We start from the raw sequence: 16,914 nt of genomic DNA, 5'->3' as shown, positions 1-16,914 counted from the left end.
TGGAGAAATGTCAGTTTTGTTACTGAGACCAACTAAATAGCTAATGAATCTGTAATGGAGTAGATGACAATAAGGGACTGAATGGTTGTACATAGAGGAGTACACTCACAGATACGATAAATATAAACTTCCTTTAAAAAAGGTGCAATTTAGTGCATGTTAAGGCGTTCAAAAAAAAAAGTGCTTAATTGTACCTGGAGGAGGGGTGAGAAATTCAAGTGACACATTAAACCAAGTCCCTGTCTGCCTGCTTAGGTTGCTGCAAAAGATCCAATGGTATTATTTGGAAGAGCAGGGGGAATTGCTCCCCCACCCTCCCCCCTCAAGATCCGGATAGGGGGAGTGGGGCGCAGCAGGAGGGAGAGGAAGATACAAATTCCAACCTCGCTGTAGGCACCTGCAATCTAGTTTACACAGCCCTGTAGAATCCTCACCTCTTACGTACCAGCACACCCTTTTGCAAACTTGAATTACAGCAAGTCAGGACTCAAACAGTGCTTTGCTCAACATTTGCACGCTACTGATGGGAAAAAAAAATATAGAAAATACACAAGCTCAAATGCACGCCACAATTTGACTTTCTATCTCAGAACACAGGTTTGCAGGAACACTACTACCTCTTTAGCACAGAGGACATCTGTATACATGAGCTGTGCACTTGCCTCATAGCACAACTCCGCAGAAGGGCGCAATTGAAACAAAATACTCCCTCCCGCAAAGTATAGCTTCAATCCACAGCACGTCAACAGTGCCAACCAGGTTAATCCAGAATAAGTCATCTTAGCCCCGTGTTACAGCGTTTGAAGCTCTGACACTAAGAAGCTGTCTGCATTCAGTCACTGCCTTCTGTTACATCTATCTAGTCAGAGAGTCTGGCCCTGATTGGGTGCTGGTGGTGGCTGGGCCAGGGGTGGTGGTTACACATTCAGCAGTTCCACCGTAATCCACTTTAGCTGGCTGGAGAGGGGAGGAAAAGAAAGGGAAGAGTCCCCCACAATAATACATTAACACAAATGATTGGGTCAATGGCCTTTATACTGAGCACATCAATAACATGGCCAGTATTTAAAAAGAGTATAGGATTTCTGATCATGATTGTTGCAATCAATTGAGGAGATAGCTGGGAGAAATACGTGAAGAAAGAACATGCTGCCATTATCAATGCAACATACACAATCTTGCGGGTACCATTCTTTCAAAATACCAGTCATATACCATTCCCTTTCCCCTGAACTCTCCAGTCTCCTTTCGTGGCACCCTTGGCAACAATTTCTACTTTCTGCAGCATGTTCTAAGCTGTGGTCATCTGCCCACAGTGATACTCTGTGACTAGATGACAGGACTGTCCTAAACAGCCACTGGGTCCAATGCTCTTCCCTTAACGTCGAAGATGGCAAGCAAAAACAAAAACGGAGAGAACAACTGGACCCAGGCTTTATTTTTTTTTTTAAAAACAGTTAGAGCTGCTGGTGCCATTTTAAAAGGTCAGTCAAATGTTTGGAAGTGTAGGGTGTCAGCACATTGCAGGCAGCCTGACAGGAATATACCTTTTGTTTTTAAAAAAACACAATCAAAACTCTTAAGATATAAATAATATGATATAAAGGACAGGCTACAGTACTGTAAAATCCTCTAGTCGACAGTGCAAGCAGGAAGAATAAGATTCAAGGCTAGCAGACAGCCCATGGCTGCTCAGCAGAAAGATGGGACTAGAAAACCAGGTCGGTTTTACCGATGGCAGAATACAGCAACTGTTTCAAAGTGTTTGCAACCTTCAACGTAGTACAGCGGAAGCACGGAGTTTGCTCTCTCTCGGACACAATATCGAATCAACAGTCTAATGTGGGACATAGACAGAACACTATCTTGGGACAACTATACTCCACTGATCTATTTGTCTTATATAAAAAAAGTTGGTCATTTTTGGATACTTTTTTTTTTAACCCCATCCCCCGCCACACCCCCCCCCCCCACTACCCCACCCCCCACCATTTAGTTCTTCCTCTCACCACCCACAAATCAGAGGCAGCGACTTTCCCACGAGACAGAACTGCAGCAAGATTGAATTTCTAAAACCAAGGCTGAAGGCGGTTTATTCATGGAGTGCTCCACACACAGTTTAGTCACGAGCTTGCTCGATAACAAGGCCATCCATGGATTCTCAGATTTATGAAAAGGTGTAGGCTACAATTTAGGGGTAAGGAGAGTTCATCTGTGAGCGTCACCCGACAGCAGACGGGTTTAAAAAAATATACACGGTTGGAGCAAGTCACAAGACCTGCTGCATTCGGGAAATCGGTGAGCAGTGCATAACCATCTAAAGAGGCTTCTGTGGCTTTGAAAACTTGCTACATAATTCTGTCCCCCTCGTCACTACCATCCTTTAAAAAAAGGAAGGGAAAAGCCCAACTGTTGAAATATAGAAGGCTGCCCCTCTCCCCAAAACTCCTCGTGAAGTACTTGGGGCTTTGACAAACACAAAATGTATCCCAGCCCATTTAGAGAGAAAAACATACTGTTCACAGTAAGAGGTAAGGGCTCCCCTCCACATAAAGGAGATCACCTTTATAAAATCACACCCTCTTCCTCCCCCCCTCTCCTACACTGCCCTCCCCACCACCAGCCCAGTTCTGTACCAACAATCAGCACCTGATCAAAATTGACAACCTTCATTCTGGTTTGAAGAGGGCTCAGAATAGTTTTGGTGTCAGCCATTCCCTATCCCAGGCTGCTTCAACATTGCCTCACTATGTCATACACTTCACCTCAGGAATCCAGGCCATTATGCGCACCCTCACTAATTTCACAAGTCAAGCCAGTGCATGAGCATCCGTCTCAGTTTATGGAAATTCAGGGCAGGAGGGTGGGCACGCAAGTTGGCGTCTTTTGCTTAAGTATACATAGTTCAAGCTGTACTCACAGGTGCAATAAAACGCCTTGCTCATCCACCTTCACCACAGCTCACTTGGACATGCTCTGTGCCATCATTTGTTACGATGTGGAAAAGTGTCCCTTTTACAGCACAGCTGAGGGTGCAGGATTCCTTACATCAAAGGTGGGCTTATTTAACAAGATGTGCGCTCCATTTTCAGGCCCAACATAACTAGCAAAAGTCTCTCTGCTGAGGCAATGGTTGCGAGCGGCAATGAGCCTCGCACTCGAGCCATTCACCAAACGGACTACCCGCTACTCAGCCATCTACCCAGTGGCAGACCTTGCCAAGTGCCCTTGCACACAATGGACGGTCGACTCTCCAATAAGGACATCGTAGAAAAGAATCCAAGGTCCCCCAAACTGGGCAAGCCGTCAGCGTAATTTTAAAACAGAAAGTTGGTGCATTATTGGTCTCCTGCCTCCAGATGTCAGTTGCACATCTAGTAAGCACTACATTGAGACAATTGCAAAGCTGGCTACAGACATTTAAGGGGCATATCACCATCACTGCACCAACTTTCGCCCTACCCCACCCCCACAACGTGGACTCTGAGTTCAACACTAGACTCTGTAAAATTGGACATGGGGCTGGAAAAGTTTCGATATCCATTGATCTAAGGCCTTAGCAACTTGGGAGGGGGTGAGGGGGAGGGCGGGGGACATCCCTAACATCCTATTGACTGACGGTGGGCTCTGCAGTCGCATCACAGAAGACACGGTGAGCTTTTGGCTTTTGCCTTTTTGTTTTTTTCTGAGCGGAAGAGGAGGAGGGCGAGGGGGTAGTGGGGAAGGAACATCCTCTCACTTGCTATCTTTTCAAGGGCCAAACAAAACACAAAGACAGACTGAACACTTGACCACCTAACAGATGCAAACAATTCAAGGAAGAAATTAGAAATTAAATCTTGCCCCATATAAGCTTCGAGGTTCAGCATCACTGCTCTGGAAAGCCTTCGTTAGAGCCCTACTCACAAGGAGAAAAAGACACAACAGCTGCCTCGTTCATTTTTTTTTCCTTCTTCCTATCAAAGTCAGCTAACTCTCTCCGAAACGGTTGCCCGAGTATCTGCAGACTCTTCTCTGCTCGGCCTCGGCACAGTCGAGATGACGCCCCTCTGATCACCCTCGCCTCTCAATTTGCCCTTCTCTGCAAGCTCAGTCTTTGAGGGCTCCTTTGGAAGCAGGTCAGCCTCGGGTCTGCTTCGCGGAGGCTTCTCCTCGACGCACGCTCTAGTGCTCAAGTCTTTGGGTTCTGAGGGGCTCCTCCTGTCCTTGGAGCTCTCCGCCTCTTGAGCAGTCACCTCCTTCGGTCCCGACTCCTTGGGGTCGGCAGGGTGATGGGACTCCTTCTTGAAACTCCTGCCTTTTGGGCTCCCCTCTCTCGCCTTGTGAATCACACTTTTAATGCTTTTCTGTCCTTTCCACTTTTCTCCCCAGCGTCCGCTGACTGTTCGGGTTGGATGCTCTCTTTTACTACAGAGCTTCCCACCACTGCACACTGGTGTCCTCTTCGAAGATGCGCGTGCTTTTTCTCTTTTCAGGGAGAGCTCTCCTCCCCCAGGTTCCTCTTTTTGATTGGCAAAACAGTCACTTCTTCAGGCTTGATGGAAGATTCCTTGACAATTTTCTTCTTCACTGCTGGCACCACGCTGCCCCCACCGGGCTTTCTGCCCCTCTTCTTCGGGACAGCCTGGGGCTCAACGTCAGACTTCCTCTTCCTTCCAGGCCACCTTTCCGCACCTTCGGAAGCTGCTGTGTGGAAGACGTGGCTCCTTCGGCTTTCTGCAACAGGGGAGCCGAGAAAGGCATTTTAACCAAGAGCTTTGCTGCGCTTTTGTCTGACAACCTTTTCGACGGGCCGCCTTTCTGTACCCTCTTGTCCTTGCCGCTCCCTTTTGGCCTGCCCCGCCTCTCCCTGTGCCAGTTGATTTGGGCTCTTCGTCTTTTTGGGCGGTTTCTTCTCTCTCCTCGAGGGACTCCTCGACCTGTGACCGTGAAGTCAAAGTCACTGGGGTCGAGGGTGGTATCTCCAACCTTCTCGAAGTGTGCTAGGAGCTCCACTTTGGAACGAAACGCCTTGCCTTGTGGGCTGCAGGACAAAAGAAATGTAAGCGTAAAAATGGAGATGTGACAAACATGCTCAATAAATGCACTTTAAAGTTGCAAGCTGTTGCTGGTTACTGTACCACCACTCCTAGTGACAGCCCTAGCTTTTGTTTTGGTCAGCCAGTTAACGGACACGAGTGGGAACCCTTCATTGCACTTTAACATTCTCCAAGCTAGTCACACAGGATAGAATTTCTGCTTGACCAAAACAGAGTACACAACTCTTCCTCCATAGAAACACACTTCATTTACCTACAACTGGGGATTTCAGCTGGGGGCTGGTATGAGCTGAGGCATTTGGACACCCCAGTACTGCTGGAGTTTAACCAGCTAAAACCATGCAGCCTTCCATCACAGTACACGGATACGGTTCCCACTACCTGCCCAAGATCATCTTAACCACAAGGAAACTGGCTTGCAGGATTAGCTGGAGCCAAATGAGAAGAGCCTCAGTTATCAGCTCGGCTACCTAACCTCCTTGAAGCATTGGGTGGGTGGGGGGGGAAAGAGGGAGGGACAGACAACGAGCGACAGAGGGAGGGAGGGGGAAGAGAGGAGAGTGGGGGGGGGAAGAGAGGAGAGTGGGGGGGGGGGAAGAGAGGAGAGTGGGGGGGGGAGAGAGAGAGGAGAGTGGGGGGGGGAGAGAGAGAGGAGAGTGGGGGGGGAGAGAGAGAGGAGAGTGGGGGGGGGGGAGAGAGAGAGGAGAGTGCGGGGGGGGAGAGAGAGAGGAGAGTGCGGGGGGGGGAGAGAGAGAGGAGAGTGCGGGGGGGGAGAGAGAGAGGAGAGTGCGGGGGGGGGAGAGAGAGGAGAGTGGGGGGGGGAGAGAGAGGAGAGTGGGGGGGGGAGAGAGAGGAGAGTGGGGGGGGGAGAGAGAGGAGAGTGGGGGGGGGGAGAGAGAGGAGAGTGGGGGGGGGAGAGAGAGGAGAGTGGGGGGGGGAGAGAGAGGAGAGTGGGGGGGGAGAGAGAGGAGAGTGGGGGGGGGAGAGAGAGGAGAGTGGGGGGGGGGGGAGAGAGGAGAGTGGGGGGGGGGAGAGAGGAGAGTGGGGGGGGGGGAGAGAGGAGAGTGGGGGGGGGGGAGAGATGAGAGTGGGGGGGGGGGAGAGAGGATAAGTGGGGGGGGGGGAAGAGAGGAGAGTGGGGGGGGGGAAGAGAGGAGAGTGGGGGGGGGGGAAGAGAGGAGAGTGGGGGGGGGGAAGAGAGGAGAGTGGGGGGGGGAAGAGAGGAGAGTGGGGGGGGGGGAAGAGAGGAGAGTGGGGGGGGGAAGAGAGGAGAGTGGGGGGGGGAAGAGAGGAGAGTGGGGGGGGGGGAAGAGAGGAGAGTGGGGGGGGGGGAAGAGAGGAGAGTGGGGGGGGGGAAGAGAGGAGAGTGGGGGGGGGGAAGAGGGGAGAGTGGGGGGGGGGGAAGAGAGGAGAGTGGGGGGGGGGAAGAGAGGAGAGTGGGGGGGGGGGAAGAGAGGAGAGTGGGGGGGGGGAAGAGAGGAGAGTGGGGGGGGGGAAGAGAGGAGAGTGGGGGGGGGGGAAGAGAGGAGAGTGGGGGGGGGGAAGAGAGGAGAGTGGGGGGGGGAAGAGAGGAGAGTGGGGGGGGGGAGAGAGAGGAGAGTGGGGGGGGGAGAGAGAGGAGAGTGGGGGGGGGAGAGAGAGGAGAGTGGGGGGGGGAGAGAGAGGAGAGTGGGGGGGGGGAGAGAGAGGAGAGTGGGGGGGGGGAGAGAGAGGAGAGTGGGGGGGGGGAGAGAGAGGAGAGTGGGGGGGGGGGAGAGAGAGGAGAGTGGGGGGGGGGAGAGAGAGGAGAGTGGGGGGGGGGAGAGAGAGGAGAGTGGGGGGGGGGGGAGAGAGGAGAGTGGGGGGGGGGGGAGAGAGGAGAGTGGGGGGGGGGAGAGAGGAGAGTGGGGGGGGGGGGGAGAGAGGAGAGTGGGGGGGTGGGGGGGAGGGGGAGAGAGGAGAGTGGGGGGGGGGGAGAGAGGAGAGTGGGGGGGGGAGAGAGATGAGAGTGGGGGGGGGGGGGGAGAGATGAGAGTGGGGGGGGGGGAGAGAGGATAAGTGGGGGGGGGAGAGAGGATAAGTGGGGGGGGGGGGGAGAGATGAGAGTGGGGGGGGGGGGGAGAGATGAGAGTGGGGGGGGGGGAGAGATGAGAGTGGGGGGGGGGGGAGAGATGAGAGTGGGGGGGGGGGAGAGGATAAGTGGGGGGGGGGGGAAGAGAGGAGAGTGGGGGGGGGGAAGAGAGGAGTGTGGGGGGGGGGAAGAGAGGAGAGTGGGGGGGGGAAGAGAGGAGAGTGGGGGGGGGAGAGAGGAGAGTGGGGGGGGGGGAAGAGAGGAGAGTGGGGGGGGGGAAGAGAGGAGAGTGGGGGGGGGGAAGGGGGAGAGACGAGGGGGGGAAGAGAGGGAGTGGGGGGGGGAAGAGAGGAGAGTGGGGGGGGGAAGAGAGGAGAGGTGGGGGGGGGAGAGAGGAGAGTGGGGGGGGGGAAGAGAGGAGAGTGGGGGGGGGGAAGAGAGGAGAGTGGGGGGGGGGGAAGAGAGGAGAGTGGGGGGGGGAAGAGAGGAGAGTGGGGGGGGGAAGAGAGGAGAGTGGGGGGGGGAAGAGAGGAGAGTGGGGGGGGGGAAGAGAGGAGAGTGGGGGGGGGAAGAGAGGAGAGTGGGGGGGGGAAGAGAGGAGAGTGGGGGGGGGAAGAGAGGAGAGTGGGGGGGGGAAGAGAGGAGAGTGGGGGGGGGGGAGAGAGAGGAGAGTGGGGGGGGGAGAGAGAGGAGAGTGGGGGGGGGAGAGAGAGGAGAGTGGGGGGGGAGAGAGAGGAGAGTGGGGGGGGGGGGAGAGAGGAGAGTGGGGGGGGGGGAGAGAGGAGAGTGGGGGGGGGGGGGAGAGAGGAGAGTGGGGGGGGGGGGAGAGAGGAGAGTGGGGGGGGGGGGGAGAGGAGAGTGGGGGGGGGGGGAGAGAGGAGAGTGGGGGGGGGGGAGAGATGAGAGTGGGGGGGGGGGGAGAGATGAGAGTGGGGGGGGGGAGAGAGGATAAGTGGGGGGGGGGGAGAGAGGAGAGGGGGGGGGGGAAGAGAGGAGAGTGGGGGGGGGAAGAGAGGAGAGTGGGGGGGGGGAAGAGAGGAGAGTGGGGGGGGGAAGAGAGGAGTGGGGGGGGGAAGAGAGGAGAGTGGGGGGGGGTGAGAGGAGAGTGGGGGGGGGAGAGAGGAGAGTGGGGGGGGGGGGAGAGAGGAGAGTGGGGGGGGGGGGAGAGAGGAGAGTGGGGGGGGGGGAGAGAGAGGAGAGTGGGGGGGGGGAGAGAGGGAGTGGGGGGGGGGAGGAGAGTGGGGGGGGGGGGGAGAGAGGAGAGTGGGGGGGGGGGGGAGAGAGGAGAGTGGGGGGGGGGGGGAGAGAGGAAGTGGGGGGGGGGGGAGAGAGGAGTGGGGGGGGGGAGAGGAGAGTGGGGGGGGAGAGGAGAGTGGGGGGGGGGAGAGAGGAGAGTGGGGGGGGGTGAGGAGAGTGGGGGGGGGGGGGTGGAGTGTGGGGGGGGGGGGGAGTAGAGTGGGGGGGGGGGGAGAGAGGTGAGTGGGGGGGGGAGGAGAGGGAGTGGGGGGGGGGAAGAGGAGAGTGGGGGGGGAGAGTGGAGAGTGGGGGGGGGGGAAGTGAGAGAGAGAGATGAGAGAGAGAGAGAAGAGAGAGAGAGAGAGATGAGAGAGAGAGAGAGAGAGAGAGAGAGAAGAGAGAGAGAGAGAGAGAGAGAGAGAGAGAGAGAGAGAGAGAGCGAGCGAGAGCGAGAGCGAGAGCGAGTCAGGAACATAGCAAGTGGAGGGGTGAAATCAAAAAGGAATTTAGGAAAACAGTGGCGCAGTGGTTAGCACCGCAGCCTCACAGCTCCAGGGACCCGGGTTCGATTCCGGGTACTGCCTGTGTGGAGTTTGCAAGTTCTCCCTGTGTCTGCGTGGGTTTTCTCCAGGTGCTCCGGTTTCCTCCCACAAGCCAAAAGACTTGCAGGTTGATAGGTATATTGGCCATTATAAATTGTCACTAGTATAGGTAGGTGGTAGGGAAATATAGGGACAGGTGGGGATGTTTGTTGGGAATATGGGATTAGTGTAGGATTAGTATAAAAAATGGGTGGTTGATGTTCGGCACAGACTCGGTGGGCCGAAGGGCCTGTTTCAGTGCTGTATCTCTAATCTAATCTAATCTAAAGCAAAGAGAGGTCATGAAAGAATATTGGCAAGCAAGATCAAGGTGAACCCAAAGATGTTTTATCAATACATTAAGAGTAAGAGGATAACTTAGGAGAGAGCAGGGCTCATAAAAGACCAAAAAATGCAACCTATGTGTAGGGGCGGAAGATATTGGTATGGTTCTTGATGAATACCTTGCGTCTGTCTTCACAAAAGAGGAGAACGATGCAGATATTGTAGTTAAGGATGAGTGTGACGTATTGGATGTGATAAACATAGGGAAGGAGGAAGTATTAATGGGATTAGCATCCTTGAAAGTTGAGAAATCACCAGGGCCAGATGAAATGTACCCTAGGCTGTTAAAAGAAGCAAGAGAGGCAATAGCAGACGGTCTGACCATCATTTTCCAGTCCTCACTGGATACAGGTGTGGTGCCAGAGGATTGGAGAATTGCGAACGTTGTACCTCTGTTTAAAAAGGAAGCGAAGGATTGACCGAATAATGACAGGCCAGTCAGTCTCTCAGTAGTGGACAAATTATTGGAATCTATTCTGAGCGACTGGATAAACTGTCACTTAGAAAGGCACAGGTTAATCAAGGATAGTCAGCGTGGATTTGTTAAGGGAAGATCTTGTTTGACCAACTTGTCGAATGTTTTGAAGTAGCAACAAGGAAGATCGATGAGGGTCGTGCAGTTGATGTGGTCTACATGGATTTTAGCAAGGCTTTTGACAAGATCTCACGTGGCAGACTGGTTAAAAATCCCATGAGATCCACGGAAATGCAGCAAGGTGGATACAAAATTGGCTCAGTGGCAAGAAACAAAGGGTAATTGTTGACGGGTGTTTTAGCAACTGGAGGGCTGTTTCCAGTAGCGTTCCACAGGGCTCAGTACTGGGTCCCTTGCTGTTTCTGGTAACATAGTAACAATTTGGATGTAAATGTAGGGGGGGGCATGATCAAGAAGTTTGTCAATGACACAAAGACTGGCCACATGGTCAATAGCGAGGAGGATAGCTGCAGGAAGATATTGATGGTCTGGTCAAATGGAATTCAACTTGGAGAAATGTGAGGTGATGCATTTGGGGAGGTCAAACAAAGGAATACATGATTAATGGGAGAATACTGAGAAGTGTAGAGTAAGTGAGGAACCTTGGAATGAATGTCCACAGATCCCAGAAGGTAGCAGGACAGGTCGATAAGTTGGTTAAGAAGACATGTGGAATCCTTTCCTTTATTAGCCGAGGTACAGAATATAAGAGCAGGGAGGTTATACTGGAACTGTATAACTCATTGGTTAGGCCACAACTTGAGCACTGTGTGCAGTTCTGGTCACCTCATTACAGAATGGATGTAGTTGCACTAGAGAGGGTACAGAGGAGATTTACGAGGATGCTGCCAGGACTGGAGAAATGCAGCTATGAGGAAAGATTGGATAGGCTGAGGTTGTTCTCCTTGGAACAGAGAAGGCTGAGGGAAGATCTGATTGAAATGTACAAAATTTTAAGGGGCCTGGATAGAGTGGAGGTGAAGGGTCTATTCACCTTAGCAGAGAGGTTGGTGATGAGGGGGCATAGATTTAAAGTGATTGGTAGAAGGATTAGAGGGGAGATGAGGAAAAGGATTTCCACTAAGAGGGTGTTGGGGGTCTGGAACTCACTGCCTGAAAGGGTAGTTGAGGCAGAGACCCTCAACTCATTCAAAAGGAGTCTGGATATGCACAAGTGCTGTAATCTGCAGGGCTCCAGACCAAATGCTGGAAGGTGGGATTAGAATAGGTGGATCGTTTTTCAGCCGGCACAGACACGATGGGCCAAGTGGCCTCTTTCTGCGCCTTAAACTTTCTATGATTCTATGAGAGACAGAGTGATGCGGCCTGACCTGAGTGTTTCCAGCATTTTGTTTTTATTTCCATTCTTAATAGCACTCATATAGCTGAGCCTGATAAATTACCAGTCTTTTATCAAGTTCTTCCTTATATCTCCCCAGTTAGACACACGAGAAGCTCACTCCAGGCAGCTGAGCTGAGAAGTTTAGTGAGCAGAATTGTATAGACAACGAAGGTATCAGATTTGATCCTTGCTCCGAGTCACTTGATCTCAGCTGAGGCAGCAATTACCATCAGTTTCAGAACTTCTGGGTAAGGGAGCGGAAACAGGCCAGAGTTACCACTGCTGATCGCTCTGCGCGCACCAGGTCAAATAAGATTTGGCTCTGATGCTGCCTGCAGACTGACTGGGTCACAGAGAATTGCCATTTGGGTCAGGTACCTGGAGGCGGTCAAAGGAGGACACAACTCTATCCTTTAACATAGAAAAACACAGGTCAGGAAGTATCGGGGTGAAGGGTGAACAGGACTTGGGTGCGAGTTAGGATAGAGTTCTGGTTGAGCTCAAATTTAGGGAGGGTGTAATTTGGGAGGCTGGCCAGGAGAGCCAGTCCGGAGGTAACAAAGGCATGGATGAGGGTTTTAGCAGAGGCACATCAAACTGAACCCTACATGAGACAGCATGACAGATGGAGAGACAAGAGAAAAAACTCCTATAAATGCATTTTAAAAAATTGAAGTACCATTTTAGTGGTTACCTACTTGATAATGTACACATCGTACTTCCCCGCCGATCGCCCTGACTTCCTCTGTTTCAGCTTCCGTGTCCAGCCCTCGGGAAGCGTGGGGTCGTCATACAGTGGGCCCCGGTCTCGAATCAGGGAGCGTCTTGGCTTTGGAGTGGAAGGGGTGGCCGCAACAGCTCCCTCTTGCTCTGCTGTCTCAGCTTTATTCCCGTCGGCTGGCTCTGGGACCAGTGCTTCCGCTGGCTGGGCTTCTCGATGCTTCTCGTCATCTCGCTCCTCCTTTTTCTTGTGTTTCTTCACTTTCAGCAGCTTCTCCCTTTGCCCGCCCTGCTCGTGGTCTTCTGATTTCTCTTCGCTGCAACAAAAAAAAAAGAGACCATAATTTAAAAAAAAAGATATGTTGTAGCTCAGAGAAAACAAGAACAAATTTAAGATCCTTTCAGAATTTCCCCATAAAGTTACTAATGGGACAAAACACCCGAGACAGTACACACTGCTCAAGCACGCCTCATACTTGCGTGTCAGACTCAGTAACTTCTCCAAGCCCTCAATATCCTGTATCCCAACCCAGCAAACCCCCCTTAATCTCTTGCCTTAATTTGCTGTGCAACTGAGAATCACAGATTCTGAAAATCCTTTGTGAGCCGAAAATAAAAACAGAAAATGTTGGAAATGTAGATTTTTTTTTTAGATTTAGATATACAGCACTGAAACAGGCCCTTCGGCCCACCGAGTCTGTGCCGACCATTAACCACCCATTTATACTAATCCTACACTAATCCCATATTCCTACCACATCCTCACCTGTCCCTATATCCCCCTCCTACCTACACTAGTGGCAATTTATAATGGCCAATTTACCTATCAACCTGCAAGTCTTTTGGCTTGTGGGAGGAAACCGGAGCACCCGGAGGAAACCCACGCAGACACAGGGAGAACTTGCAAACTCCACACAGGCAGTACCCAGAATTGAACCCGGGTCGCTGGAGCTGTGAGGCTGCGGTGCTAACCACTGCGCCGCCCTTGTACTGCAACAACATGCATTGCTAAAGGTAGGAAAATGTCCCAGGCATGTAATCAGACAAAACCTGAGCCCACTACGGAGTTACTACCAGCTTTGTCAAACAGCTAGGTTTTAAGGGTGGTATTAAAGGAGGAGCGAGGGGCGGGACATTTTATTACGTTAAAGGTGCTATATAAATGCAAGTTGACGGACCTGTATATTTTCAGGTTATGCAATATAATCTGTGAAGTACCGTAACCAAAAAAAAAAGGACAAATTTAAAACCGTAGTAAAGATCAGGTAAACAGACAGGCTGCTGTAACGACTTTCAAAAAAAATGCAACCTTTACACATAACAGCTGTTAACTTCAGCAACACGTTTTAAAAGAACTTCAGAGACCGTGAAGCCCATTTGCATGAAAATCCCATTTTCACAACCATTCTGAATTTCCAATGCCATTTTGCCTGCTTGCGCACAAGAAAATGATTTGTGCTCCATGCCTCTGCTCTGTTCCATAGGCTGCCCAGCTGCCAGTGTGGGGAGTCAGCTCCAAATCCCTTTCCCCTTCTGCAGAAGAAAGCAAGTAGAGGCGGTGCTGTAGTTCAGGTAGAACAGGGCCCTATCATCGTTAATAGGGCTGCTTTATGCTTGCGAGCAGTGCCAGGTTAGTTACAGGAATAGTGTTAGTTTCAGTCTGGTCTCATTTTATTTATAGTCTTTGGAAGAAACTTGATCCCAGTTTTAGTTTAGCGTTTCTAAACCTGAGTCATATTTCAGTTTTATTCTTGGATTTTTTTTAAAGTTTGTGCTTTTGTTCCAGTCTTCTTAGAAATGTTTTGAAGAATGCCTCAGAAAATGCCCCAATTGTCATTTCACAACTCACCGAGACACAACAAAAAGTGGGAAATAATAACACAAAGGCGGATGCCAGAAATCTGAAATAAAAACAGAAAAAAATAGAAATTCTCAGCAGGCCAGGTGGCAGCTGTGGAGACAGGAACAATGTTCATGCTTCAGGTCAATGACCTGAAATGCCAACATCGCTATAACACATTATCTGGTCATTAGACACTTGGTTACTTGTGGGAGCTTGCTGTTTACAAATTGGCTGCTACATTTCTGACATTACAACAGTGACTGTACTTCAAAAAGCACTTAATTGACTGAAGTGCTTTGGGACGTAACAAGGTGGTGAAAGATGCTACAGAAATGCAAGGCTTTCTTTATCATTTTGTATTCTTTTCTTAAACGTTAACTCTGCTTCTCTTTCCACAGATGCTGCCAGACCTGCTGAGTGATTCCAGCATTTCTTGTTTTTATTTCAGATTTCCAGCATCCGCAGTATTTTGCTTTTAAATTAATTGTCCATCCCTGGTTATCATTGAGAAAATGGAAGTGGGCCATCTTGTTTCAAGCAAAGAGTTCCATCTACATCTGGTTTCCTGGCTGGAAGCGACAGCAACTGGGTTCAGATGGGGTAAAGCAATTAGGCACACACGACAATTCTGCAATTTGCATTTTAATTCCGTTCCCCCACAGCGTTTGAGTTTAACTCCTCCTACAAGCCATCTCTCTGCACCAGTGCCAAAAACCAATGTTTAAAGAAATCAAAGTGCTGTCACATTTGACCAGAATTCTTCAGACCTACTCCTTTGAAAGGTACAACAAGCAATTAGGAAGGCAAATGGTATGTTGGCCGTCATCGCAAGGGGTTTTGAGTTCAGGAGTAAAGAGGTCTTGCTGCAATTGTACAGAGTCTTGATGAGACCGCACCTGGAGTATTGTGAACAGTTTTGGTATCCTTATCTAAGGTAGGATATACTTGCCATAGAGGGAGTGCAACGCAAGTTCACCAGACTAATCCCTGGAATGGCAGGATTGTCTTATGAGGAGTGATGGAGGAAACTGGGCCTGTATTATAAGAGCGTACAAACTAGGAGCAGGAGTAGGCCACTCGGTCCCTTGAGCCTGCTCTGGCATTCAACAAGATCATGGCTGATTTGATTGTAACCTGGACTCCTCATTCCCGCCTACCCCCGAAAGCCTTCCACCCCCTTGCTCATCAAGAATGTATCTACCTCTGCCTTAAAAATATTCAAAGACTCTGCTTCCACCGCCTTTTGAGGAAGAGAGAGTTCCAAAGACTCACTACCCTCAGAAAAAAATTCTCCTCATCTCTGTCTCAAAGGGGCGACCCCTTATTTTTAGACAGTGACCCCTAGTTCGAGATTCTCCCACAAGCGGAAACATCCTTTCCACATTCACCCTGTCAAGACCCCTCAGAATCTTGTGTGTTTCAATCAAGTCACCTCTTACTGTTCTAAACTCTGGCGGATACAAGCCAAGCCTGTCCAACCTTTCCCTGCAAGACAACCCGCCCATTTCAGGTATTAGTCTAGTAAACCTTCTCTAAACTGCTTCCAATGCATTTACATCCTTCCTTAAACAAGGAGACCAAAATTGTACACAATACACAAGATGTGGTCTCACCAATGCCCTGAATAACTGAAGCTTTTGTATTTAATTCCCCTCGCAATAAATGATAACATTCTATGAGATTTCCTAATTACTTGCTGTACCTCCATATTAGCCTTTTGCGATTCATGCACTAGGACACCCAGATCCCTCTGCATCTCAAAGCTCTGCAATCTCTCACCATTTAGATAACATGCTTCTTTTTTATTCTTCCTGCCAAGATGGACAATTTCACATTTGCCCACATTATACTCCATTTGCCAGAGCTTTGTCCACTCACTTAATCTATCTATATCCCTTTGTAGCCTCCTTTCCTACCTATCTTTGTGTTAGCAGCAAATTTAGCAACCATACCTTCAGTCCCTTCATCCAAGTCATTTATATAAATTGTAAAAAGTTGATTCCCCAGCACTGATCCCTGTGGCACACCACTCGTTACATCTGGTCAACCAGAGTATTCTCTAGTTTCGAAGAATGAGAGGTGATCTCACTGAAACTTACAAAATTCTTACAGGGCGGATGTGGATGGGATGTTTCCTCTGGCTGGTGAGTCTAGAACAAGGAGACACAGTCTCAGAACAAAGGGTAGGCCGTTAAGACTGAGATGAGGAGGAATTACTTCACTCAGAGGGTTGTGAATCAGTGGAATTCTCTACCCCAGAGGGCTGCGGAAGCTCAATCATTGAGCATGTTCGAGACGGAAATCAACAGATGATATCTGGATACTAATGACATCAAGGGATACGGGGATAGTGTGGGAAAGTGGCGTAGAGGTAGATGATCAGCCATGATCTAATTGAATGGCGGAGCAGGCTCGACAGGCTGAATGGCCTACTCCTGCTCCTATGTTCCTCAATGGTCAGACCACCTCGAAAATCAGGAATTCCCCAAACAGATTAGTGGGCTTAAAATTGCACTTTGCAATGCTAGTGACCCAGTGAGGCCAGATGTTCATGGATTTAACTGCAGCCTCAGATGAGTTAGCTTATTTTAGGCTAAGTGACAGCAGGGATGCTACAGCTGGCCTCAGCACTCCTAAAGTTTTGGGCAGAAAGGAGGGAAGAAATTAAAACAATCTAGCAACACGCACACACGAGGACAGCATCATGCTGGGCTGCGAGTCCATACACGGTTGAGTGGCATTCCAAAACTTACTGCCTAAGCCAACACACGATGAAACGGGCAGTAGGGTGAGGAACCACAGGGCTGTTTGAACCACATCACAGCAAAAGTGACTGCATACGGGATTAAAAAGGGCAAAAGTGCACGTGTTACAATGTTAATGGTATGGTGGCAACATCAGAATGTACCCAAATGTTGCACTAATTCCCACACCCTCCAACTTTACAATTTTTTTAAAAAAAAACAAAACACAATAAAGCTCGTGACTCTGCACATTGGGCTTCCAAATCTGGCCGTATCAAGCAGACGTTAGCGCTTCCCCACAAAGGAGCGGGGACAAAAAGACAAACCTAACAAAGCACTCTTTCAGTTATTGTAATTCATTTTACAGCATAAAGTACCTTTCAAGGAGTGGAACTTTGCTTAAACAGGCTACTTATCTCCAGGTATTGATCTAAAGACCACAGTAATTGGAAATCCAGTACTTTCTGGATTATGCACACATTCAGACACTGACCATCTTCAACAAGCCACAGAATGAATGGGAACAAAGGCACTGCTTG

The 16,914-nt window shown here is 50.4% G+C and overlaps 1 protein-coding gene across 1 annotated transcript in view; it reads right to left on the bottom strand.

Moving 5' to 3' along the window:
* Positions 1 to 1,419: 1,419 nt before the first annotated feature.
* The window catches only part of mecp2 (methyl CpG binding protein 2), a 54,351-nt gene continuing 38,856 nt past the window's right edge, over positions 1,420 to 16,914 (bottom strand). The window contains 8 exon segments of the mRNA XM_068024192.1: positions 1,420 to 4,354; positions 4,357 to 4,428; positions 4,431 to 4,474; positions 4,476 to 4,662; positions 4,665 to 4,843; positions 4,845 to 4,911; positions 4,914 to 5,023; positions 11,767 to 12,105. Of these exon segments, the coding sequence (XP_067880293.1) occupies positions 3,966 to 4,354; positions 4,357 to 4,428; positions 4,431 to 4,474; positions 4,476 to 4,662; positions 4,665 to 4,843; positions 4,845 to 4,911; positions 4,914 to 5,023; positions 11,767 to 12,105 (1,387 nt within the window). The 3' untranslated portion in view covers positions 1,420 to 3,965.

This window comes from Heterodontus francisci, chromosome 49 (assembly GCF_036365525.1).
Source record: "Heterodontus francisci isolate sHetFra1 chromosome 49, sHetFra1.hap1, whole genome shotgun sequence".
NCBI classification, from domain to species: domain Eukaryota; kingdom Metazoa; phylum Chordata; class Chondrichthyes; order Heterodontiformes; family Heterodontidae; genus Heterodontus; species Heterodontus francisci.
This window is presented reverse-complemented; position numbering and strand designations above follow the sequence as displayed.